This window comes from Vidua chalybeata, chromosome 1, assembly GCF_026979565.1.
Source record: "Vidua chalybeata isolate OUT-0048 chromosome 1, bVidCha1 merged haplotype, whole genome shotgun sequence".
In the NCBI taxonomy this organism is placed as follows: domain Eukaryota; kingdom Metazoa; phylum Chordata; class Aves; order Passeriformes; family Viduidae; genus Vidua; species Vidua chalybeata.
Genome location: NC_071530.1, coordinates 24,454,090 through 24,479,179, shown reverse-complemented (window position 1 = coordinate 24,479,179; position 25,090 = coordinate 24,454,090). Strand labels below are relative to the sequence as shown.

Here is a 25,090-nt window from a genome sequence, read left to right as displayed (position 1 = left end):
CTTAAAACAAACCTCAGTCCAAGATTTGATACGTTGCCTCATAGAGCCATTAACTTCTGGGTACCACAGAAAATCCTGTAAGTAAAAGGCAGAGTTACTCTGCAAGCTTAAAAGACAATCAGTAGACTAAAACCAAAAAATGCAAAAAAACAAACTAATTACCATCAATTCGACTGTAAAGGAAAAACATTTGGCTCAGAGTGTGATTTCCTTATAGTTAGCATGAACAGCCTGATATCTTACTCCAACATGGAAGAAAGCAAAGAAAAAAAAAAAGAAGAGAAGAAGCCAACAAATCCACAAAAAATTTCCCTCATAAACAACAAATTTTTATTTGTAGTTCAGGAATTGGAATTTCACCAAGAAGGTATTTTTTTAATGTCTGCCAAATGAGATGTCCTTGGGTTTCTACTGCAATCACAGAAAAATCCACATAAGGTCACATCTATAATTTATTAGAACTTGCTTTTTGCTCAGTTTTCCACATCCTTACTAGCAGATTTTCTTTGTTTCAAAGCTTAAAATAATTGATAGCATGAAATCATAATTTTCAAACAAAATCAAAACCTAACAATTCTTTTAGATGGCTGGAGCAGTGTTCAGCTTTCATCTAGAAGGACAGTCTAGACTAGTGCTTTTATGTCTCCCAGGGAAAGCCATTACTTCCTAGCTTTTGTTACTCCTCAGGACAGCACTATTGAATAGTATAGAAATACATGTTGAAGGGAAATGGCAGGGACTACACATGCAGAAACTGTTGTAAAGAAACTTTGTAACAGAATGCTGAAACACTATCAGCAGAGAGGAAATCTCTGTCTTCCCCTCTCTGGATTGTTACATTTTGGTAGTTCACTTGAATACTGTCAATTCGTTATTTGGCTGTGGAACCTGTGAGCAATCATGCCGTCCTCTACAGTGGCTGAAGGACAGAAGAGTTACTGTGATGAGTAGAAAGGGCAAAATTAAACTCTCCACTTGTTCCCAGTAATCTTCTCTTTTGATGGTCAAGTATTTTCCACATTTGGATTACTGGGTCACGGCCAGTCTGAATATGGAAATTCAGCTACCATGCCAATAATGTCAAAGAGCAACACTGCATCAAAACAAGGAAGTAGCAGACTGGGAATATATTAACTATCAGACATCTCCCAAAAGCCCAGACCTGCCATCTCAAATCTTGGTGGCTAAGGAGTTTTGAAGATATGACTCTGTCAGGCTAGCCCAATGTAAATCACACTGCATCAGTCCCTTCCTCCTTCCTTGTGTTCTGTCCCATCTTTTCCAGCATTCAGATAACCATAGGATGAACCACATCAGACGTGACTGAAAAGGAATCCTACAAAGTAACTTTTTGGCTGAATTGACTCCTGAAACAACCCACTCCACAGCTTACCTGTGCTAGTTACTGCACAAACACGGGAACATACTGTGAGGGCCAACAGAGTAGGTCAGCACATGCTTAAACTGCTATGGGCTTACCACCCTAAAATGTTATTCTGTACCCTAAATCTTAACCAAGTACACAAACAAGTACTGAAAACCCACATTCAGACAACTCGGCAAACACACTGCTGCTTTGGTTTTGGTGAATAGAGAATGAGTTTTCTTCAGGGCATAAACAAATACATGACTAGCACAATGCCAGCACTGCTGACAGCTGTCATGGGAAGCAAAGAAAACTGTTGAGGACAGCATCTCCATTGCCAGGGCAGAGGAGAACAGAGTCCTTCAGAAAAACTAGACTCAAGTACTTTCTTTTTTAAAATATCCACATTATAATCACCATTGTGCTTATTTCTCCGTGCAAAAACAGTGGAAGGAATATTTGTTGGAATAGCATAGAAAACTCAATGGCAATTAAAAATTACCAATCCAAAGAGACTCGGATATATATTTTTACAGCATGAAAAGAGTAAACTTCTTGGCAAAGGGTATGCTTGGAAAGGCCAAATTGTAAGATCTGACAAAAATTATACACAGTTCCAGAGCTTATGCCCAAAACTAAGCCACAACACAAGTACTCCATGCCAAATTCTCTTAAAATACATGTTAAGTATGTTAAGATGCACTGTGAAACAACTGTGAAATATTTATAAAGAATGTCAATTGTCTTAACCTTCTTTTAACTTTTCAGCTCTGACAGCATTTTCAATTATATTGTATGAAATAATAACATGGTTATGGTTTGCAATTTAACAGTAGATAAAAACTTACCACTTTAATTGAAGCAGATTTATCTTCAAATGGTATATTTCCATGCTGTCAAAAACCCCAAAACAATAAAAACAAAGTAAGAAAAACTTTCAGAATGAAAACAAAATATTTACATACCTATGCTAACTTGCAATATTTATCTTCAGTGGAAAGGATTTTTCTTGTATAAACTTGTCAGCATACTCATGCAAAATATTTATGTTGCTTTCTTGATAAAACAAGCTACTAAAATAAACTGTTATTTTTCCTGGAAGCAATCTAGCCAACAAAGTCTGAAATGCTTTCTGCTCATTCTGTTACAAAGGTATAAAATGTTTTCTTAAATTTAGCCTCCCAACATAAGAAAAATGTATGACTTTTCCTCTTTCTTTTCTTATACTGCCTTTTTCCAGCCTTTTCATCTGCACATCTCCTTTACACAAAACAACCAACACAGTTTTAATTAAAGAATAAAAGAAAATAATCTCAGGCAGAAATAAAATCCAGAATGCATTATTAAATTTTCTGAGCGAAAATTGTAAGAAACCAGAAAGGAAGGAGTCAGATATGCATACACAATACTCCTTCAAAATTATAAAATACAGTATTAATTTTGGTACTATGTCCATAAGAACAAGTGTACATCTCTTTTTCAAACTGAGATCTTGATTTCAATAACACTTGACAAAAAATACTCTCCACTCAAAATCCATTACAGCACTCTATCATCACACCATTACTTTTGGGCAGCATGAGCGACCTAACCAATGGACTAGGAAAACCAGAGTTCTTAGATCAATCAAACATCTTGTTTTGACAGGTGGAAGTGATTGCATGCTGCATGCTGGACAAGCTGCCAGCTTGCACTTCTAAGTGTCAGAATTACTAAATAATTGACAAATCTGATGTACTGTTGAAAGGTGTCCTTTCCATCATGTATGTACATATATCTATGAAGACATGTGCCAAGAAGTATCATATAGAAAAAGAAATCAGCATTCTGTTCAACAAACGATACACCTAAATCCTTTCTTCCTCCTTCCACCTGGCTGCAGTTTACATACTTCACATTATAAAATTCAGACAGCTCTTCATCAGGGATCAAAAAGAAGATAAGACTTGAAGATATTTTTAGTTTAAGCTTCAAGTTAGACCTGGAAATCTGTCATTGCCCCAAGGATTTTTATTAACAGATAAGATCAGCAATTTAACTGACATTTTAAATGACAAATTAGAAGGCATGAATTACTACTATTTAAAAACACACAAAGGTGTAATAATTTTCTCATCAAGAAACCAAACACAAAGCATAAATTGCTATGAGACAAGTCACTTTCATTAATTTATTCCCAGGCTGCTGCAAGCTTTCTCTTGAGCTTCCAGTTCTCTTCTCAGATCGTAATTATCTCATGTGTACCCAAACAATTATTTTGGTATAATCTTGTTCTTCTTCAAAAGACCTTTCTGTGCTTTTCCTTTCATTTGGCTAGGTCAGCAATATATAATTTGCTTTTTTGAAGTTCAGACAAGATTTATGAGGTAAATTGGGAAGAAAGAAACAAAAAAATCAATCACCAAAACAAGCTATCTCACCTTAATTCCCTCTTCTTTGACTTGAGGATTTATCAGTTTTATGAATGAATAGAACAGCTGTCGAATTCTAGAATCTCCTATAAACACAACATGTTTGTCTATGAGGCAATTTTTTGCTTCACTGTAAAACAAAACAGCAACATTACAGAAAATACGTACCTTAGAAAGAAGTATTCTCAAAATCTACAGAGCTATATAGATAATTCTAAACATTATTCTAAGGCATGATTAATTTTTTTTAAACATGCTGAATTAATAAACAGTTTATTGCAATTTACATAGAATTGAAAATGAACTCTCCTGCTAATGTATCAGGGAAACAACTAAGCAGGTTTTCCTATTATGTGTGCTACAAATACAGTTGTTTCAAAATGTTAATATACAGCATAACTCTAAAAAAAAAGAGGTCTCTTACTAGGAAGTGAAAAAAGTGATAGGTAATTTTATTTGGGATATTTCTACTTGCAATTTGACACGTAAGGTCAGCAATCTGAGAGTGACACATGCAGCCCCATGTGGTTCTCCATAACTTGTGCCAGTACCTCCATCATTTATATACATTTATATATATATAACAATGTTGTTATATAAACACAACATTTATTTGTATTTTTATACAGAAATACAACTATGGTAAACACTGTAGACACTGTAGACATACAGATACAGTACTTGGAAAAGACTTCTTTCTCATAAATGTTGCATATTTTTGAAAGCCTAGAGAATCAGATATAAAGTGAACAATAGATGACACTATTACTACAACTACAGCAACTACTACAGCTGCAGTCAAACAATGACTCCTTTCCAGATGAACAGAAGACATGAGTTTCCTTACCTATTTTTATACTTATGCATCATACAACTGTGAGGTTGCCATACTTTTTCTCCAAGAAATCTCCCACTGGACAGAAGATACTCACATGTATCACCACCTTTGAAATATTATATTAAGATTAGAATTCAGACACATGAAATGTAAAACATAGCTCTGTTGCTATTATAAAAAATAATTTGATACCTGAAAAACAGAAATTGAAATAATCAACAGCACTAAACAAATTTAACTGTTTGTAAATACATCTTGCACAAGTTCCTGCAAGTTGCCTTCTTGCTCATTACACAATACTGTTGAGTAAATCCCACCCCATCCACAAAATGTTAGTGATCCCACTTCTGCTGTCAGAAAGATGTTGTGACTTAGAATGGCATTTCCTTTAAGAGACGCCAATCCACTCTATCTACTAACCCAAATACACTAATATGAAATTAAAGAATACAACTGTTGAATAAAGTAATCTACACACAGAATCACCATGTACAACATCTTGTATAGAACACAAAACTCATCACAAGGTTTGCAAGACAGTCTGTTACATCTCCCTGTTTAAGACATAGGGTCATGTGGTCACCTTAGAACAGGTGATATGGGTTAATACACAAAAAAAATAAAAAACAACAACAAAACCCATACATTTACATATCAATTCACTGATCATTCTGAATTACACTTATCTTTTATTATTCAATCCAGTCAATAAGCTTTATGCTAATTAAGATTAATCACTTTACAAGTGCTGATGTTCCAGGTCTTGTTAAATTTCAAATATCTCAGTTATGTGATCAGTGACTGTTATCTTCCCAACTCCATGTCAGATTCTGCGGCTTTATAACTGAACACAACTGAACCCATTCACTGCAAGAGAAGTTGCTCTCCAACATTTTTGTCATACTTGGCATTTCTGAGCACAGACAAACAGGGAAATGGTTGTGAATGAAATGGTAGGGACTTGTTCTGGCTTGGGCAGAAACAATGTACCACTGCCCCTACCTAATACTTTCTGTGAAACCTTCACTTTACTGAATTCAATTCACACCTTGGTTTACAAGCAACACAATTTCTCTGATTCTCAAACTTGCAAACTCATGCAAACTATAATTTCAAGTAAATTGCATAAAAAACGAAACTGTCAGGAATAATAAAAAATCTACCTAATCAAAAGCAACATGAATTTGATAATGAGGTGGTTTAGAGTTATTCCTGATATGAAGTCACCCACTTTGCAGATGATAACAACTAGGAAATGTATGAAAATGATTGTAAGAGTGAACTTCGTAAAATAATATCCACCACTAATCAGACTTGCTCTGACATCCATTAACTTGCTGAGAAAGATGTGTAAGAAAATCAGGACAGTTATTCATGGTCAGACCAATGGTCAGTCTAGCCTAGTATTCCATCTTCAATAGGGGCGAAAAACAGATGCTGAGAGATAAATAAGCAGAGGGCAGATAAACATTATATTCTTACCTAATATTCTCCCAACTATGTTCATTCCAAGGATTTACTGCAATAGACATGCAGTCTTCAAGTTCTTCGCACCCACAGAATCCTTCTAGAGTTTCCTATATCCAGACCTGATGCTTGAAGAATCATCTGCCTTTATCTGAAATACGGTTTCTACTAGATTTACTTGGGGCACTCCCTGGCTCTTCAATGGGACAAGGCAGTTTGGACTTATGTCTGTCATGATTTGTAGACCACTATCACTTCTTTCTCAATCAAGTTTTCAAGGCTGGAGGATGTCCTTACATAGAGGTAATGACCTCTGTACTCCATGGCACTCCCTCCATAATAACTGCCCATAAATAGATCAACCCTTCATCCTACAGTACCTTCACTGAAGTAACATTCCCAACATCACACACTGTATACATTTCAAACATAGAGACAACATTGCATGTCAAGACGTTATGCCTTCTTTCCCAACTCCAGGTACTGATTATCTTACTACGGCCCTGAGCAATATTAGAAAGTTCCTGAAACTCATTCAGGCTATTACTGAAGTTTGATATCTTCCTTTAAACACAGTTGTAGAAAATAAGGGGAGAAGATGAAGCAGGGGAATAAAACAAAATTGAAACAGCAGCCAAGAAAGTAAAGAGGAGGTTACAAACCAGACAGTGCCTCCAGAAAAGCTCAACTCTGGATTTAGCAGGTGAAAGAGCAGCCAAAGAACTATTCTCATTTTAATATACCACAACTTCTTCTTAACCATCAATGAGATCTTAAAATAAAAAAAAACCAAACAAACAACAAAAAACCCAACCAAAAAACCCAACCCAAAACCCAAGAAAAAGAATTCCAAGTGCCATTGTATACACAAAACAGACCATTCTTTTTAAACTCTTTCTTTGTGTAAATTATCCTTCCAACACATTAACTTTTATGCTCAATTAGACATACATTATAGTTATACAAAGTGTATAATTTTTCTGATTTTTTATGTTCATTATTCTAATTTATCATTCCTCAAAATCATGGTTATTCAATAGAAATGGTGAAATCTCAGTGTCTTCATTCAGCACCAGAGCAGACTACATTTCACAAAGCTTTCTCTAAAATACATACTCTCAAAGAGCTGGAAATTCAATTGTTCTCTATTATTCAAAGTAAAAAAATGTGGTTTTAAACAGAGTCTAATACTGTTGATTTTAAGAATGCAAAATTTTAAATAAATTCTTATTTCCAGAAAGGATTAGGACTGTACCTTTGAAATATAACAGCTGAAAACCACAAAGCATTAACTTCACTGGATAATATGTAAACATTCAACCCACTTAACTCTTTCCAAATTAAAGACAGACAGTACCTTCTCTTTATTCACATTTTGTAAAAAATGTAGGTGACCCCTACAACAGTCTTCCTGAACATAAATGTGACCTTCCACAATCTCAGATCATTTTTTCAAACAAGTAAATTTTATACAGGCAAGTTGGACTGGAAATACACTGGGCTGCTCCTATCTATAATATGTACTTGCATGGCTGTGGCCAAAATTAGCTAAAACCTTTACATGCAATGACAATCAGACAGGAAAATATAAAAGGGGAAGTATAAAAGCACAACAAACACAGCAATCACTTACGTGACACAGCCTGGCTTTCACAACCTGGCAACTTTGAACCTGTTTGCAGCCCTACATCATAAACCCTCTGGAAATCAGGATAAGCCTTTTTGGGATATTTTGATATAAAAATCTTGGTGTAAAATGTCTTATATGTAAAAGAAAATGCTTTCTTGTGATCATTTAAAATGTATTACCTAATTTCATTTGTCAGTTGATACTTTTTGTGTTATGGCACAGTAAGAATAAATTTACTTTCCCTCAATAATTCCTAACATCTCAGAACATTAAGAAGTTACTAGGTTTCTGTCCAGGCTACAGAATTTTAGTACATTATTTCTCATAGAGAAGCTGTTTTATTCTTTTGCCATTTATGTTGCTCTTTTGTACACACTTTCCAAGTTCTATCACACCACTACTAAGAGTGGGTGACCAACACCACTGAGAATAAGTGAGGTGCCAGTGAGCTTTAGCTGCGCACTATCAGTGAAAACCTCTGTTTTTTTCTTTACTTGTCAAAAGTATTGTGGCATTTGCCGAATTTCAACTGTTTGATTTCAATACAGGCTTGCAGAATGATCTCTTCAATTAAAGCACCTCTGCTTTTATGTATCCTAAATATTCATCTGCTGTAATTTTCCCACCTTCCTTTTCTAAACTTCTCTTTTGAACATTTTATGTTCACAGAAGTCCAAACTGGTAAGTCTGTTTTCACTATGACTCCATGTCCTCCTGCCTTTAAAACACTTACGGGAAAACCTTTCTCTTACTCTTTAATTGCTTCAAGAAACTAAAAGCCTTAGGTGAAAAAACTTGAAAGGTTTGTAACAATTCATACTGACTATATCAATTTACATAAAGGCCAGCAGATTATCACCATTTTGCAATCTGAGACTCACCCCCCTCATTAACTCTCACAGAATATACTGAAATTATGCATATTTTATTTTCCTTGTAACCTGCTTGATATGTCAGTCCCCATTTGCTTAGTCTTGCAATCCCTCTTGAAAAATTTGCCACCCTCCTTCTGTCTAGTTTTGTGACTCTTTTGTGCCTTAAGGAACACTGCACAACAGGCAAGTTCAATTACGTCATGCTTGATCTACTCTAGAATTCAGTAAATGCTTCCAAGTCTTCCAATTTAATACTAGTCAGTTTATCTGACTTACAGACATGCCAGCTAGAGGGAATTTAAACATAAAGATCTCTACCCCTTTTTCCATTTCCACAATGAATTGCCTCGATCAGCCTTGAGTGCTTAATGCTGCCAGCCAAGTGTTAGAACACGACACCAGTTGTGCTCCAACAAACAGAGCCGCGGTCATCTCCCTACAGATCAACTTTTTCATTTACCCACAAAAACATACCACATTTTTCAGCGTGACACAGAAACAAGTAAATATATCCTTCAGCGACTGCATTTGCATTTAGGGATCATGCCAAGTTTCTCTGCTTCAGGGCCAAAACACCCCTAGCGAGGAGGAACGAGCAGAGCTCCCAGCGCTCCGTAACCGAGGTGCGCCCGTGCACAGCCGGTCACGGCCACAGCGACACAAGCTCGCTCGGTGCCCGGAGCTTGTCCACGGCCACCGACAACACGTGAAGCCAAACAGCTCTTTACTGCGCTTCATCCACCAAAGCGGCCGGTTTCGTTATGTTTGAGGCGATGGTTCAACGAGTGAAACAATATATACCAGATCTCGTACCAATTAAGACTTTAACCACTAATTGCCAGGTAATGAGCCATTAATCATGCCGTACGGAAACAAGTGACAGGGAAGAAGTCACCCTCTACCCTGCAGCTTCACCTGCCGCAGGCCGGGCCCCCGGAGCTGCGGCGAGCTCTCAGTGCAAACACCGCATAAACACAGCCCCGCCAGACTCGCTCGCCCCCCTCACTCCGCGGGGCCTCGCCCGACCGGCGGGGCCTGCGGCGACCCCCAGGCCGGGCCCGCAGGGTCCCGCGGGCCGCGTCCCCGCTGTCCCCCAGGGTCGCGTCCCTCGGCAGTCAGCGACCCGCCACGCCACGGCTGCCCCGGGCGGAGGGTCCCTCCGCCCTCCCTACACGGCCGCGGTTCCCGAGCTCCGCCGGGGCTCCGCCTTCCCTGCCCGGCAGCAGCGGCCCCCCGCGGAGCGCCCGCGGCCGCCCCCTCACCTCGGTAGCGGCGGGAGGCGGCGTGGCAGGCGGTGAGGAGCAGGACGGCGCCCAGCGCCAGCGCCTTGGCGCTCCTCACGCTGAAGTAGTAGTTGATCTCTCGCTTGCCCCCGGTGTAGGCCAGCGCCGCCATCTTGGCTCCTCCATGACAACAGCGTGCGATGGGGCGGGCGGGCGCGGCGGGGCAGCACTGGGTCCCCGCCGGCGGCCAACGCGGACCCTGCCGCTGCCGCTGCCGCCGTCCTCGCCGCCGCGGCCGAGAGCAGCCCCACGCCCCCCGGCCCACGGGGCGGAGCCGGCGCCCCTCTCGAGGTGCCGCCGCTTCCCCTCGGCCGCCAGCTGGCGGCCCCAGCGTTCGCCTCCCCGCCCCGTGGCGCCGTGGGGATGCGGTGGCTCCTGGTGGATTCAACGGGATCCCACCGCGCTCGGCCCGAGCACCGCAGCTGAGGCGGCTGCGGCGAGGCGGAGACGCCCTGGGGACTGTGCTCCGTGAATGAGGAACTGGGCGAGGGTCTGTGCCCTACACGGTCCGTATCGGGCACTGGACAGTGAGGGCTTCGTTCCAAATAATGCGATTTTTAAACACTTGTCACTCTTCTGTTGACAAGATCATTCCAGGCTGGGATACGCTTTCTCCCTCTGAACGCGGGTAACTGAACAAGCAAGCTGACACACAGAATCACAGAATCAGTTAGGCTGGAAAAGACCTCTGGGATTATCGAGTCCAACCTGTGACCGAGCACCACCATGCCAACTGGACCATGTCACTGAGTTTAAGGAAAGACATGGAGTCTTTCCTAAACACCTCCAGGGATGGTGACTCCACCACCTCCCGGGCAGCCCATAATCCCCTTTTCTCTGAAGATATTCTTCCCACTGTTAAACATAAATCAGCTGGGGTGCATTTTAAGACTGTGCCTGTGATAAACTGTGGTAACTTGTTTGTTCATCAAAAGAATTGGAATATTAAAGGAGGAAAAATAAAAATTAAAGTATAAGGGACTAGCCTTATACTAGCTTGTAGCAACTGCTACAAAACCGCAAGATTACAAGTATGATTAATCACCATATAGGGAGCTTTTTGTAGCTTTTTTGCAGACACAGGCTAAGGATGTCGGGGATGGCCGGAGCTGATTATGAAATCAGCGACCACCAGGCAACGGCCATCGGACTAGACAACGTAGGAGTGCTCCAGGTACGCCCATCACTGTCCGGAGCCGATTGTGAAATCAGCGATCACCTGCCTCGACACAACGCAGAAATGACGCAGAGAGATGATCAAACTACGCACACCACTATCGCGAAAGACACGAATGAAGAAACCTCCAAGAAACTATAAAAAGAAACTGAATAAGGGGGTGGGGTGTGGGGCACTGCAGTGTGGGACACTGCAGGAGGGGCGGTTTGGAGACCCCTACCCACCCAACGCTGTTTTGCTTGCTACTGCTTGCTGTAATTAATAAAATTCTAATTGACCTTAAAAAGGCTGAATCAAATTATTCACCTCAATTTATCACATGCCCTCTCATCCTATGGCTATTTGCCTGGGAGAAGAGGCCGTCTCCCATAGATTTACCTGGGCTCGGGGGATGCATGCAATGATTGCTGAAATCAAACCTTGCTACGATTTATGAAGGGAAAGTTTGCTTCTCCACAAGCAGGTACCTGAGTTGGGCAGGAAATCTGGGCTCCGAATCCAGTCCCTCATCAGCGGTGGAGCTGGGAAGCTGCCACCAAACCTTGCAGGCCTGGAGCAGGGCAGGCTGTCGCAGGAAAGATAGTTCCACACGACAAAGTAACCATATATAAATCATATAAACAAATATAAAACTTAGGAAATGTGTGCAGTATGTAGTCGCATAATGTAATGTACGTACAAAATTGGAGTTTTAAGTATTATTCTGATGTGTGCCGTTACTTTCAATGTATATCCCATTTGTATCCAACCAATGCCAACATATAGTCTGTACTTTTATTCAAGTCTGTCTGTTGATTCATTCACTTTTTCAGTATTCTTTTTAAATAATAAAAACACTTGACTATTTTAAAGCGCTCAGGTTTATTCTCTCGGGGAAAGAGAGAGAAAAATGGTGCCAAGTATACAGATGGGTAGTTACTTGGTTATGTTTTTCCAGAAATACTCCAACAAAACCAAACTAAAACAATGACAACAACAAAAATCCGGACAAACCAACCCCCCAGTTCTGGTTGTAGTAGGGATTCTTTTACTCCATAAATGAAAAATTCTCATTGATGCATTATTTTTTTCTCATGCCTCATTCAAAAAGCCAGGAATTTTCACAGCATTCTTACTGTGAACAAACTTTATTGTTAAAGTTTGTTTAAATTGTTGAACTATTCATGTTAGTGGTTATTCTCATTAGTTTCTAAAGTGTAAAATGCAACTTAAAGACTTTTAAACATATCCTCTAGTTAGAATATTTTGTAGCTTTTTGCATTGTTGCTCATTAATGATTCTTTACAGTCTTATGAAATATATCTTTCCTGCAGTCATTGAGGACCACAGATACTCTTCTTGATCTGTTTATATAACATTTGTTCATGAACAAGTGAGACTTTTCATCCAACCAAAACATATTTACTTTAGCCTGTCTCATTCTCCAATGTAAATATGTCAAGCTTAAGGGCTATGTGGCAAGTCTGCAAGGTCCCTTTATGACCATGAGTGCAGCTCCTCAAAACTTACTCAAATTACTGCTGTTACTATAAGATGCAGAAAGCATGGGGTTCTGTCAGAGCTCCTGGGGTGTTGACTCAACTTCTCAGTTAGGGTGGCTATAATGCTTAAGCAGGGAAATTTAATTTATTATTTTATTCCCAAAATCAAAAAATTAATTCAAGTTTCTACAACAAGGTTGTCTCTCAGGAGAATTTCTGGGATCTTCAACTAAATCATCTTCTTTCTCTAAAAGAGCAGCAGGAACTAATTCTATCAAAACAACCATACTTCTGTTTATATATATATCTCAGAAAATTACAACCCTTTGAAATAGTAATTCTGTCCTGCAGCCTTTGGAGGGCTTTTTCAGATCTGCTGCCTGCTGCTGGAAGTCCCTGGGCATTCCTCACTCACCATGAAGGCCTAACACTGATCTTAGTAATTCCTGAAAACTCCATGTGTGGATTTCAACTGTGTTATTTTAGGACTGTACAAATACATGCTGGTACTGTTGCAGGTTGAGTTTCTTAATTAAGATAATCCCCCTGTGTATATTAAATATTTATATGGGTGTGAGCAAGACATCTGCTTTTGCTTCCATGCTTCTTTGGAGACATTTATTAGGAGTTTAATAATTAAGATTCCCTTCATTCAGTCAGAAGCTTTTGGCTGAAGTGCTGTGAGTTAGGAAGTGGTTTGCCATGTGATCTCACTTCTAACAGGTTCCTCCTTGTTTTTCACAAGCTAATTGAATTTGGCATCATGACATATACCTAAGTAATTCACACCAAAACCACTGTATATAAAAGGCTTGATTGAAAAGGCTAATTAGGTATTGCAAAGTACCCTATAAAACTAACTCCAGAAATGAACTATTATTAGCTAGAAGCAGCTTTGTAAATTGTGTACCTTCTTTGTTTTCTGTGTGCTGATCAACTTAGAGTGCTGAAAGTAAACCAGAGGGCTGCTAGCTCTTCTGATCAGTCAAATCTCAGCTTTTGGTTTGCAAATGCTACAGTTTCCTGTTGGCTTTCTGCTTGCTCTTCTGGAAGCATCAAGGGCCATCAGTGGGACAGGAACACTTAGAGCAGCCACAGAGAGAAGACCCAGAGAAGAGAAAAGTGTTTCCTTTGAGAGGCGGAGGAGATTTGACACTGCTGTGCACGTGGGATAATGTGTATGAATATTAAAAGCAAAATGCCTCTGGAAGAATTTCAAATATGTATTTTCTACAGGGGTAGCCTTGAGTTAACTGGATTAATTATTTTCATAAGAGGCTGTGGTGTTTCATAAGATCAGTAAAGACTGACGCTGTCATTACTGTCGTTTTTGGCTGCTCTATTTCCTCTATGAATCAATCTAATAACAGTCAGGAATGAAGGGGTTCATCCCACCTAATTCCACTCACTCATAGAGAACCAATCTATTTTAAACTATTCACCCTCCCTCTGCAGAACTGCGAGAATACATAAGGTGGTAATTTACTTGTAAGCTGGAATAAGGTGAATGACTTACCATGAAGAATGGTGTCTTTCTGTTCAATTTAGAAAATAAATTTAAATTGGACAGGTGTCATTTACACAGGTGTAATTTAGATGAGGTAATTCTTCTTTTAATGTTTCCCAACTTTGCTTGGCAGGCTCAGCATAAATGGAAGGAGAACTTTGTGCCATGGGTCAAACCTGGCATGCACTTACGAGTTTGCTGATAAACTGAGTTCACAGGAGATGTCCTTTTTTCCTGTTTTCAGTATTACAACCATGTGTAGCTTCTCAAGTTGGAGCTACTGTCCTCAGGCAAAAGCACAATGTAATCACAAGGACTGGGAGCATGTAAGAAGATGAATTGGCTACTGTAGTATAAAGTCAGATGTAACAGAGAGCTGACATTTAAATATTCTCAGAGGAATAGCAGAGTATTCTCATGTGATATTTTCCCCTTTGAGTTTGTGTATGTTTAAAAGAGTGTAATTAATTTTTCATAAGTATATATAGCAAGGAGTATAAGCACCAGAGCTAGAAAAAATATTATCACTTAACCTCTAATCCTGAAGTTTCATAAGGGAAATGATCATATGTTCATAAGGAACATATTGTTTGTTATATAATAAGTAGAATATTCCCTACATTAACTTAACACAGGTTAAGTGTTGACTAATTAATTAGTAGGATCTGCCATACCCCAAACCATATAATTTCTTAATTTCAATGGTGCAGCATTGCCAGATTGCTCTGGTCAAATTGTAATTCCAGAAATAAAGCTATATTTCCAATGGATTCCTGGGCGGTGTAGTTCTTTCACTTATACAGCTTTTGCCTGGGCAGCTTCTGGGTACCTGCCAAATGATGGCATCTTAGGCATCAGACATTTTAATTGTTGGGTTTTCAGCCTCATAATGATAATAAATTTTTCCCTAAGAATCAAGTTTCCATGTGGCATGTGTATGCATGGTAGCCACCTATTGCAAATATTTGACTGCATTAACTGAAGAGGGAGTACAAAGTCTAAGAAATCTTTTTCTTAGTAGACTTGTTCAATCAAGCAGTGTAGCCTGAGTACTGAATTTGTAGCTAAATGCTGAAACAAATATTTTTGTTTTGCTGAAACAGCCCTCAAACCTGTAAGATCCTGGAAATTCTATCAGCAATTACTGCTTTTACAGATTTCTAATTTTTTAACAGTTATAAAAATGGTTTCTCAATGGTCTGTGCTAAAATCAGACTGATATTAAGTGAAGTAATTATGAAATCACATGTACAAAGGCCATATTTAGCTTTATCACTAAAAGATAAATACATCTGCTGTTCTATAACTTGAGGCTTATTAGTGTTTTCATTTCAGGCTTCTGTGGGTCTGAAAAAAAGATGGATCGGATGAAGACAGGGAAGGGAAATGGGCAGATAGCAAATATTTAAGTCATCTGTCCCCTTTAATTAAGGACAGTCAGGGGGCCATGCCTTTCTGCATCATGGGGTGTGTAATTGCTGTGCAGTTACACAGTCCTGAGAAAGGAGCTGGGACCCAGCTCAGCTCACTAATACAAATGATATTTCTTTCAGCTGCTTGCATTTTTATCCTCAAAGCTTTGTATCCATCAAAGTAATGGGTTAAGATTTTGATTTTGATGAGCTTTTTGATATGCAAGTGTAAGTTTTTTCTATTTCCCCCTCTCTCTTTTCTTGACTCCTGGTTGAGGAAAAATGGCAGTCACTGTTAGTTCCTTTTCAAATTGAGTTATTCTTTTTTCATGAACACTTTGTTTCATATTGTTCCTTTTTCTGGTTCTCCCTTGTGCTCCCAGTTGTGCCTTCTTAAAATTCAGAATTCTTTATATTTACAGGACAACCTTTGGAAGCCTACACAGCCACAGTGCAAGATTTGCTGTGTTTGTGCAGCTTTATAAGCCTTTCCTTCTGGCTGCCAGCAATACCGATGCCATATGATGACCGTGTTCTCTTTTAGCATCTCTGCACTATATATCTGCTACTTGAAATCAATGTTTTTAGGAACAAAAATTTATTTTGGGTAGGAAAATTATTTTTCCTTATGAAGATTCCAGTGCCAAGGGAGTCTCTGTGGCGCAATTGGTAAGCGCGTTCGGCTGTTAACTGAAAGGCTGGTGGTTCGAGCCCACCCGGGGATGTGTTTTTCCTTTTCCTCTGCCATGGCAGGGAATTGGAATGAGCTAATCTTAAGGTCTCTTCCAAACCTAGCCATTCACTGAAATTTTAGAAATTTGGAATTCTCTGTTTAACCTCAGGTTCACTGAAGCTCTAATTTGCTGAAGTATGAAGTATGATTAACAGACGAAACTATTTCCATGCATCATTATTTAAAAATGAAATTGCATAGAAATAGTTTCATTTTAGCAGAATATTGCAACGTTCCCTGTTCTGTCTTATTTGTTTGTCGGTATGGTGCTCTGTTGTGTTGCTTGTGAGCTCTAAAGGATCTGTGTTATTTTATGACGTTGAAATGTAAACACATATATACAAAATATCAACATGGGCTACTGTGCACCTCAGGCTGAACAAAGATTTGTCATTTAGGAATTAACAGGTAACTGAATAGTTGTGCCATTTCCAGAAATTTTGTGTAACTGGTGAGTTGGAATCTACAGGACAGCTATTGTTTTTTGCCCCTAGCTTTAAATCTCCTGTGCATAGCACACTTTATAATTGCTCAGATGACTGGCAGGTAGATCTAATTCTTTGATGTGTTGTTTTTCCTTGTGCTTTAAAAATACTTGAACTGAAAGGTTTAACTAACAGTGTATGGCTTTCTCTAAAGCCCAAAACCAGAACAAATCCATATGCAGTGAAACCACTGGAGCCCATTATCCTTCAGCAGCTTTCTTGTGGACTCTTTTTCAGGAGCTGTAGTGATAGGACAAGGAATAATGGGTATAATAGATTGAAAGAGAAAGAATTTAGGTTAGATATTAGGAAGAAATTTTTTAGTGTGAGTGTAGTTAGACATTGCTTAAGAATATTGTGGGTACCCCAACTCCGGCCATGTTCAAAGCCAAGTTGGATAAGGCCTTGAGCAATCTGGTGTAGTGGGAGGAGCCCCTGGCAGGGGTGGCCAAGTCTAGATGAACTTTCAGGTCCACTCCCACCCTTTAAAACTCAATGATACTGTGATTCTATTTTATGAGCCTACCCTTCTCTCACATAGCTGTCTTTCCACAGGTCTGTTTTTATGGTACATGCAAAGCAATTTGGAAATGGAATACAAATCCCAGCTGGTTTTCAACACAGTAGATCAAGATCATATCAGATAATGAATTTAAAATTTGTATTTTTTAGGAGCCATGCTGTCCCAAATTTCAGAGTTGCAGGTTGTAAAAGGCTGTGAGTTTAACAGAAAAAAAAATCTATTAAACTTCGTAACCATACTAAGAAACAGATGAAGGAGTCAGTAGAAATCAATTCAAGTAGTCTCCATAGTGTGTCTGAGCAGTGCATTTTCATGTGAGAGGAAAAGGGGTAAAGGAGTTTTCAGACAAAGCCCTCAGAAAACAGCTACTGAGTTGTTACATATGAAATTTCCACAGTATTTATATAGAGTTAACATAGAGAATGGATTTTTAGACTAAGCTTCTGCAGCAGAGAATAAGTAGAAAGTAAGAACATTGCTATGGACCAAGAAAGAAGGTATGAGAGAAACTCAGTTAATCCATAGGTCAGTCCCTGGCCCATAATTTTATTAGCAGGGTGTCACACCTGGAATGGATACCCAAGTCTTATTACAACAAAGAGATGTATGAGATCCTGATGTACAGACAACAGTAAAAGCTATAGAGATGGTAATATTGTATATAGGGCCATAGAAACACTGCCTTAAACATGAGCAAGGTGTTTTAAGCAGTATTGCTTACTCTTGGATGTGCTTGTCAAAATACGTATTTAATGGTTAACTTGCAGGAGGGAGGTGAGAGGGGGGTAGGAATGTAGCTCCTGAATCTCCAGGAGAATCAAAGTGCTCATACTCCCAAAGCAGCTGAGGGCATCCCAGCACTGGAGGAGGGAGATGAAATGCTGGTTCCTCTCACTTGGAGCCAGACAAGGACACTGTCATCTCTAGGCACAAACCACCAGTTCATCTGCACAGGGTTAATTCTTAACCTTAGCTATTAATCTCTCCAGAAAATTGGAGACTACTAAGAGTTACAGGAACTATATGGAAGAAGTATTAGAAACTGTACTCCAGAATCACATATGGAACTGAAAAAGTTCAAAGGACCTCTTGTATCTGTATCCATTGTACCTAATGCATCTCTTGTATCTATATGAGAATTAAAGTAGATTAGAGAAATGAAGTAAAACTGTAATTCCGCTTTTTGTCTACTGTGAGGCAGGTGCTCTTCATGGGTGTGGTTTGCTCTCTGCTGTTCCTGAGAAGAATAAATGGAGATCCTTTGGATCTCATTGCAGAATCTGGGGGACAAATAATTTTGGCTATGGGCAGCTGTAGGAATTGAGATTTTAGATGACTATGGTAAAGCAAGTGTGGTATAGAGGCAGGTACAGACAGCCATAATAGCAATGGATGTTCTTTCAAATTGAGGAATTAGTCTTATTCCCTGTTAAATGCTGAAATATATAAATAAATGAGAAGGGAGCTCATTATTAACTAGAAACAGTAATGAAAAGTATTTTCTCCAAATTAAGTCACACTGTGTTTGGGTGACTCCTCTAAGTCACACTGTTGTAGAGACTATGCTGGGATATATTGGGAGCAGGGACTTACACTTTGAGATGTTAAATACCTTAATCAAAAACTAGTGGTAAATCCCTTTGGATAAACTTGAAAAACAGAAAAACTAACAGTCATTATGGAGGAAAGATTTAATGAAGAAAAAAACCCTGTCCTTTACACTGCTATATAGAGAAGACAATTTCAGATTGACAGCACCTAACAGCTAAAACAGTAAGTTTAATTACTGTCTTTTTTGTGCCCTGAGTGAGCCTGCAGTTTTCTCCAAGAGCTTCTGTGTTTGGATGAGTGTTCTTCTCATATGTTAGTGCATATTTCGGGTGAGTTCTGATGCTGATGTTTTGAAGAAATAGCCTATAGGACAGTCTTGGCACAGAAGATTTTGACAGCAACAACCCTGAGATTAGCTGAGTTGCTTAGAGCATGGTGCCAATAACACCAAGGTTGTGAGTTTGATACCTCTGTGGACCATTTATGTAAGAGTTGGACTAGGTGGTCCTTGTAGATCCCTTCCAACTCAGAATATTTTGTGATTCTGTCAATGACAGTGAATTCAGGAATAAAAGCCCTAGAAAAAGTCTTCAGGGGCTGGTAATTAGTATGTGAGGCAGTAGGTGGTGCACAACGCCTATGAAAATGCTGGAGAACCGCTCTGCTGTTTCATTGTGTCTTCAGAATTGGCATTTGGGAAAAGTTTCATTTCACCTAAAAGTCCAATTTCTGTAGCTTGAACACAGTAAGACATTGATAATAATTATTGGAATTTATTATATGTATTTCAAATGTTTGTGTTGAAAATAATATTCAAATGATGCATTTGTTTGTTTTGATAGTTATATTTGCCTTAATGAGAATCATCATTTCCTGAGCAGTTGGAGTGTATATATAAGCATGGATTCATAGAAATGTAGGAAATTTTGCTCATGTAATAGCCAACCACATGTTTTCCAGGAAAGGCATTCCAGCCTTAGCATATAGGCATGCAGTATTTTCCTTGTTTATGCACTGTAGATTGCATTCATTACGCATCTGAGATTCATGGGGGAGCCCTATAGAAAAATAGTGGATTTCCAATGAGCTCAGAATGAGGCATGAGTAAAGCTAAATTATTTAGGGGTTACTCCTGTTTGCATGTCTAATAGCTTTGTTTAAGCTTGCTAATATCTCATTGGAATTGGATACATGATTCTAATACTGTAAAACACTGCATCAAGAGGGTGGTAGGAAGGCAGATTCTAGGAAATCCTCTGAAATCATTACAAGAAAACGAATCAAAAGTCACGTCAAAAGCTTCAACTTAAACCTGAGTGGTGGAAGCGTAGATATGTTGTCTGTTAATGTTGTTTTGTCACTCACCTGTATTAAAGGACATTTGTCTGTAGCACAGTATTCATATTTTAGACTGATAAACTCAGATACTGAAGATAATTGGCAGTGGCTAGTGTTTCTCCCTATGGGGCTGTGCAGTTGCAACTGCCCCTTCTAGAACTGTGCTACATGGTTTGAGTTTCTTTTTGCTCAGTGTTGGTCCCATTGATGGTGTTCTCCTTGTCTCTAGTTTTTATTTACTTAGGCCATATTAATGCAAAAGCACATGCTACAGAGAGCCCTTTGTGCTGCCAGCTGAACCTGCTGTAACAGGAAACTGCATGGATACAAAAAGGAATATTTGCACTGGAGACATCAGAAGTCAGGTTAGATGCAATTTGAAGCACACATTGACAGGAGCCTTTTAATCTCTGTCCATCTCCTGGGGGGATGGTAAGAGAAGCTGATAGACAGAATATATTTATTGATCACGCAGGTGAGAGACATGTCCTGCAGATTCCAGGGAGGAAAATGGTCTGAATGCTGCAGTACTTTGGTTTGCACGGTTGTATCAAAACCAAGCACTACACGTCAGCTGTCTCTCTACCCAGCTCTACAGAGCTTCTCCAGCAATTCTGTTCTGGCACAGCATAGCCAGGGCTTGCTGCAAACTTTGCCTTTCACTTAGTTACTCCAGCTGTTTTCCTTTCCTTCCAAGATTTGTTCTTGCTACAAATGTAAACATTAATCTGTAGTTTTAGCTAATTTATGATAATGCTCTAGATGTACTGCTGCTGATAATGAAATTCTCCAAAGATAATGCTTATTGGGAGGCAGAGCACTCTGAAAAATAATTAAGATTACTTTACCAGAAGTTTATTCAACATCTTATATTCCCAAAACTAGACGATATTAAGGCTCTCTGCCCTGTCTGCCCTTTATCTCTTATTTACAGCTATGATCTTTGAAAGACTGTTTCTTCAATATTGTACGTAGCATAAGCAAAATACTTGATCATGCAATAAGTTCTGATAAGCTGAAAACCTGCAAGGCAGACTGAATATCTGTCCAGTGCGAATGAGGCTGGAATTTGTGAGGTAAACACTATGTATGTTTTCAGGTTTAATTTCCAAATGAGGCTGCTTTTGGAACAAAGATCTGAAAACACATAATTTGAATGTTATCAGTGAGCTGATAGAAAGAAAGTGTTCTCTGCCTAGGAGGACATGCCATGGAATAGACCACAGAGAGCAAAGGAGGAATCAGAAAATGACAAAAGGAGACAGTGTTTGCTAGGTGTAGTTTCCTTTCTAAACTCAAGTGTTCCTTTAGCTGTGCTTTGAGGTATTTTTTCTCCCTAGGCAATAAAGGTCTACGTCCCTTATCCTAGCAATAACCTTTGCATACCTTCTAGTGAATTGCATAACCTGAGGGATGAAATTCTAGCTTTTCAGTCCTTGGAGGAACTTCCCATCTTGTAGTTAATCTATACAAAGAAAGAAAGTCTTTACTGTTTTCAAATATTGAATTACTGTTTTTACAACAACAAACATTTTGAAATGGCACAAAAAAAGCTTATAATATTTTAAGAATCATCATGGTTCACTGAGTAAATGCAGGTATTTACCTACAGTATATTTTACTCAGTGAAGAAAAAATGGGTTATATTTTAAAATGGAAATTCCGATTTTTACTAATTCAGCACACAGCTGCAGGCACATTGCAGCTGCACCCAAGATCATGTTTTCATATTTGCCCTATTTTCCTTAATCAGTTCATTGCAAGCAGGAACAACAAAAAAAAAGTCTTTAGAAACAGATTTTAGTGCTTATTCCCCCTTGTACCATTTGGAGCTGCCTTCAGACTCTCAGCTGCTAATCTTTGGAGTGGTGCTTTCTTCAGGTTACAGAGACTTTATTCTGGATATTTTCTTCATGCCACTCTTTGGGGGTTCTGTCTGGCCATTACACCTCTTGCCTTACATGCTTTTGCTGTTGTCTTCATGATCCTCTGTGGGTTTTCTGAAACACCTTCCCAACTACAAAAACATGGCTGTTGAATTGCAGTTCAAATACGGTTTTCAGTAGTCTTCTAAATGGTCTCAGAGAAAAAGTCTTTGCTTCTCATGGTGGTTTGTGTGAACGTAAATTATTAAGGTTAGTAAAAGCATATGGTTCTGTGACTCATACACAACTGAACAAACTGTAAGGGCCTAACACTAACCTTCCTCACAAAAAAACTAAATTTGAGATTCTTGGCATAGACTTCTGCACATTCTTTCTAAAGTGCCCAGGCATGGTTCTGCTGATTACAGTACAGCATCAGCCAGCACAGCTCTATTAACAGCCAGGAGCTTTCTGTCCTCAAGTGAAAGAGAGAAGCTTCATTTTCCTTCCACCTTTAAGTGAGATGATGATCCTTTTTGCAGCCATTAATCCTACTTAGTAGTTGGAATAAAGGATGGAATTATTTCTGCTCCTGAACTTCTCATACTTTGAGGCACAGAGTCACTGAGTGAGTTTCTTGAGAACTTCTCAGAAGTTAGTGTTGAAATGAAGAGTCAAGTAGACAATCACACCCTTAAGAGAGTTGTAGGCAACCTTTTGAGGCTTTTACAAAATGTTTTATAGCATCATGCTAAAATCTTGGTGTGAGAATCTCCAATGCACCTAAGCAAATAATTAATTAAACAGTTTCTTTTGGAACACTGGACATGCTTTATTTCATTTTTTCACAATTTATTTAAACATCTCACATATACAAAATACATTTTCTTTCTTTTTTTGAGAAATGATGACCTTTTTTTACCCATAGAAGAAGATTGAAATGAAATTTGAAAGTGGGAACACCTGATTTTGGAGGAAGAAGACAAAGAGGAAGAAAAATTATCCACATGCTTAAGCTGTGGGTGAGACAGGACATCCTAAGTTTTAAGACAGACTTCAAAGAAACAGAGAAGCAATACTTTAAATGCTACTAGCACCATCAAAGTTCAAGTATTGGAAAGATACTCTGTAATTATGCAATTAGCACCACTGTATTTTGAGTGGAATTGAAAATACCTCAGATTGTATGGAGAAGTTCCTACAAAAGATGTGGATCACTCTTGATTTAGTGTATGAGGTAGTTTAAACCTTTGGAAGTCATGGATTTAAACTTCCTCTGTGGAAGATATTCAAAGGCCACAAGTGGTGCAAACTTTCATGACTTTTTATTTTGTTTTTTTTTTCTTTACAAAGGTTGACATTTCCCAAAACAAGGTGTTAAATCTTGAAAGACTTCCAAGTCCATTTGGGGCTGTATTAAATTTCATTGCACAATGCTCCAATCAATTCTTCTCCTTCTCTTTGGCCCAGAGTTTAAGCAAGTAGATGAACAGAAGAAATGGAAGGAGTCAGCTTTCATTATAAAAAGAAATGACAAGAGAATAATTTGGGAGAGGCTTTAAGTTAATTTTTAGTTCATTCATTTAAAACAGACTGGGCCAATGTCCAAACCGAATTCTTGGTCAGCGCCGCCAATATCCAAAGGTGCAATGTCAAGGATGGGCAAGCGGGATGGCTTATTTGTTCTGTATTCAATGATTGTTTTGCCCCATTCATTGTTCTTTCTCTGTAAGGGAAGATTCATTGCAGCTGTTATTGCATTGTTCACAGTATTAAGAATTGTTTCACCTGAATGGATAATTTCTGAAATAATTTCATATTAATTTTGCTTGTATTGTTTGCAAATCAGATACCCACATCCAACTATTTAGATCTCCAATAGAGAGAAAATATTTACTTGAATCTTCTGTAGTCCAGTGTGATGCTGTATGCAAGCTACCATATTATTGTCACTGATGTTAGATCCAAAGAGAACCCTGCCTGATTCTTTCAGGACTTAATGATCCGACCCCTTCTATAGCATGTGCATTGTTTGCTTCTGTTTACATAGAATTTGGATCTGGTCCCTCTGAAAACTCTTTTTTTGGCCACATGTACAGTACAAGGTAGGATTTTTTTTGTAACCTCTTCCTTATCACTTGTTAAGGATCTACCATGGTTGGGTTTGTAGGCTATGTAATTTCACCAGGCAAAATTTTGCTGGTTTGACCAATAATCTAATTCTGAATTAAAACACAACTCTATCCCTAATCACATGCTTAGGCCTGGGCAGGCACCATGCTCATGGTTTCTGTGTTACTTACAGAGCAGCCATCCTCAAGAACACTGAAAGTGAATCTGCTGTTGCCTTCAGCTCGTAGTTCAACGTCGTTGGATCCCTGCAGCACAACAGCCTTCTTAAGGTTGCCAGTTTCTGCATCCATGTAGGCAATGCTGTTCTTGCAGTGGTAAGTGATGTTCTGGGAGGCATGGTTGGCCAGCAGACGCATGAAGGCAAGTTGGGTGGCCATATCTTTTGAGGTCACTCCTTCACTATTGTATTCAAACTGAAAAAACAGAGAGGAACCCAGTCAGTTGTATTGTGGGGGAAAGGAATATATTGCAATGAAAATGTGTGATGGCTGCTCTAGTGTCCTGGTTTCAGCTAGGGTGGAGTTAATTTCTTCTCAGTTGCTGATACAGTGCTGTGTTTTGGATTTGGAATGAGAATGGTGTTGAAAACACACTGATGTTTTGGATTTTGCCAAGTTGTGATTATCTTAAGTCAAGGACAATTTTTTTTTTTTTTTTTTTTTTTGTGTGTGCGTTTCATGCTCTGCCAGTGAGGAAGTGGACAAAAGAAACTAGGAGGGAGCATAGCTGGCACAGGTGACCTGGGCTGATTAAAGGGATATTTAACACCATAAAAAATAATGCCCAGTATATAAACTGGGATGAAGTAACCCAAAAGAGCAGCCAATCTGAGTTCAGGAAGCAGGGCACCAGTCATCAGGTGGTTAGCAATAACATTTTGTATCACATATTGCTTTCCTTTTTATTATCATTATTATTTACCATTGTTACTATATTTTATTTTCAAATATTAAGCTGTTTTTATGTCAACATGCCAGTATTTCTTTGATTCTCCGCCCCCTTCTACTACGGCGGA

At 38.9% G+C, this 25,090-nt stretch overlaps 2 protein-coding genes and 1 non-coding gene across 7 annotated transcripts in view; 1 reads left to right on the top strand and 2 right to left on the bottom strand.

Moving 5' to 3' along the window:
• Nucleotides 1–10,963, bottom strand: part of CASD1 (CAS1 domain containing 1) — a 30,647-nt gene extending 19,684 nt beyond the window's left edge. For 2 of the 5 annotated variants that reach the window (XR_008434248.1, XM_053960669.1), the window contains exons 1-5: nt 9,850–10,076; nt 4,625–4,721; nt 3,787–3,907; nt 2,215–2,259; nt 13–75 (exon numbers count right to left, since the gene is read on the bottom strand). Coding sequence is in view for 4 of the 5 variants with exons in the window: in XM_053960669.1 (XP_053816644.1) it covers nt 13–75; nt 2,215–2,259; nt 3,787–3,907; nt 4,625–4,721; nt 9,850–9,982 (459 nt within the window). In the remaining variant the exon portion in view is untranslated. Of the gene's footprint in view, nt 1–12; nt 76–2,214; nt 2,260–3,786; nt 3,908–4,624; nt 4,722–6,097; nt 6,782–9,061; nt 9,165–9,849; nt 10,077–10,915 lie in introns of those variants that run through there. The other 3 variants (XM_053960936.1, XM_053960854.1, XM_053960778.1) reach the window with 3 other exon arrangements.
• Nucleotides 10,964–16,098: 5,135 nt separating this feature from the next.
• Nucleotides 16,099–16,172, top strand: TRNAN-GUU (transfer RNA asparagine (anticodon GUU)). The gene has a single exon. It is a non-coding gene; the product is annotated as a tRNA-Asn (tRNA).
• A 6,577-nt stretch (nt 16,173–22,749) lies between these two features.
• COL1A2 (collagen type I alpha 2 chain) overlaps nt 22,750–25,090 on the bottom strand; it is a 39,183-nt gene continuing 36,842 nt past the window's right edge. Inside the window, exons 51-52 of the mRNA XM_053964156.1 lie at nt 24,246–24,488; nt 22,750–23,668 (exon numbers count right to left, since the gene is read on the bottom strand). Coding sequence (XP_053820131.1) covers nt 23,522–23,668; nt 24,246–24,488 — 390 coding nt within the window. The 3' untranslated portion in view covers nt 22,750–23,521. The remainder of the gene's footprint in view (nt 23,669–24,245; nt 24,489–25,090) is intronic.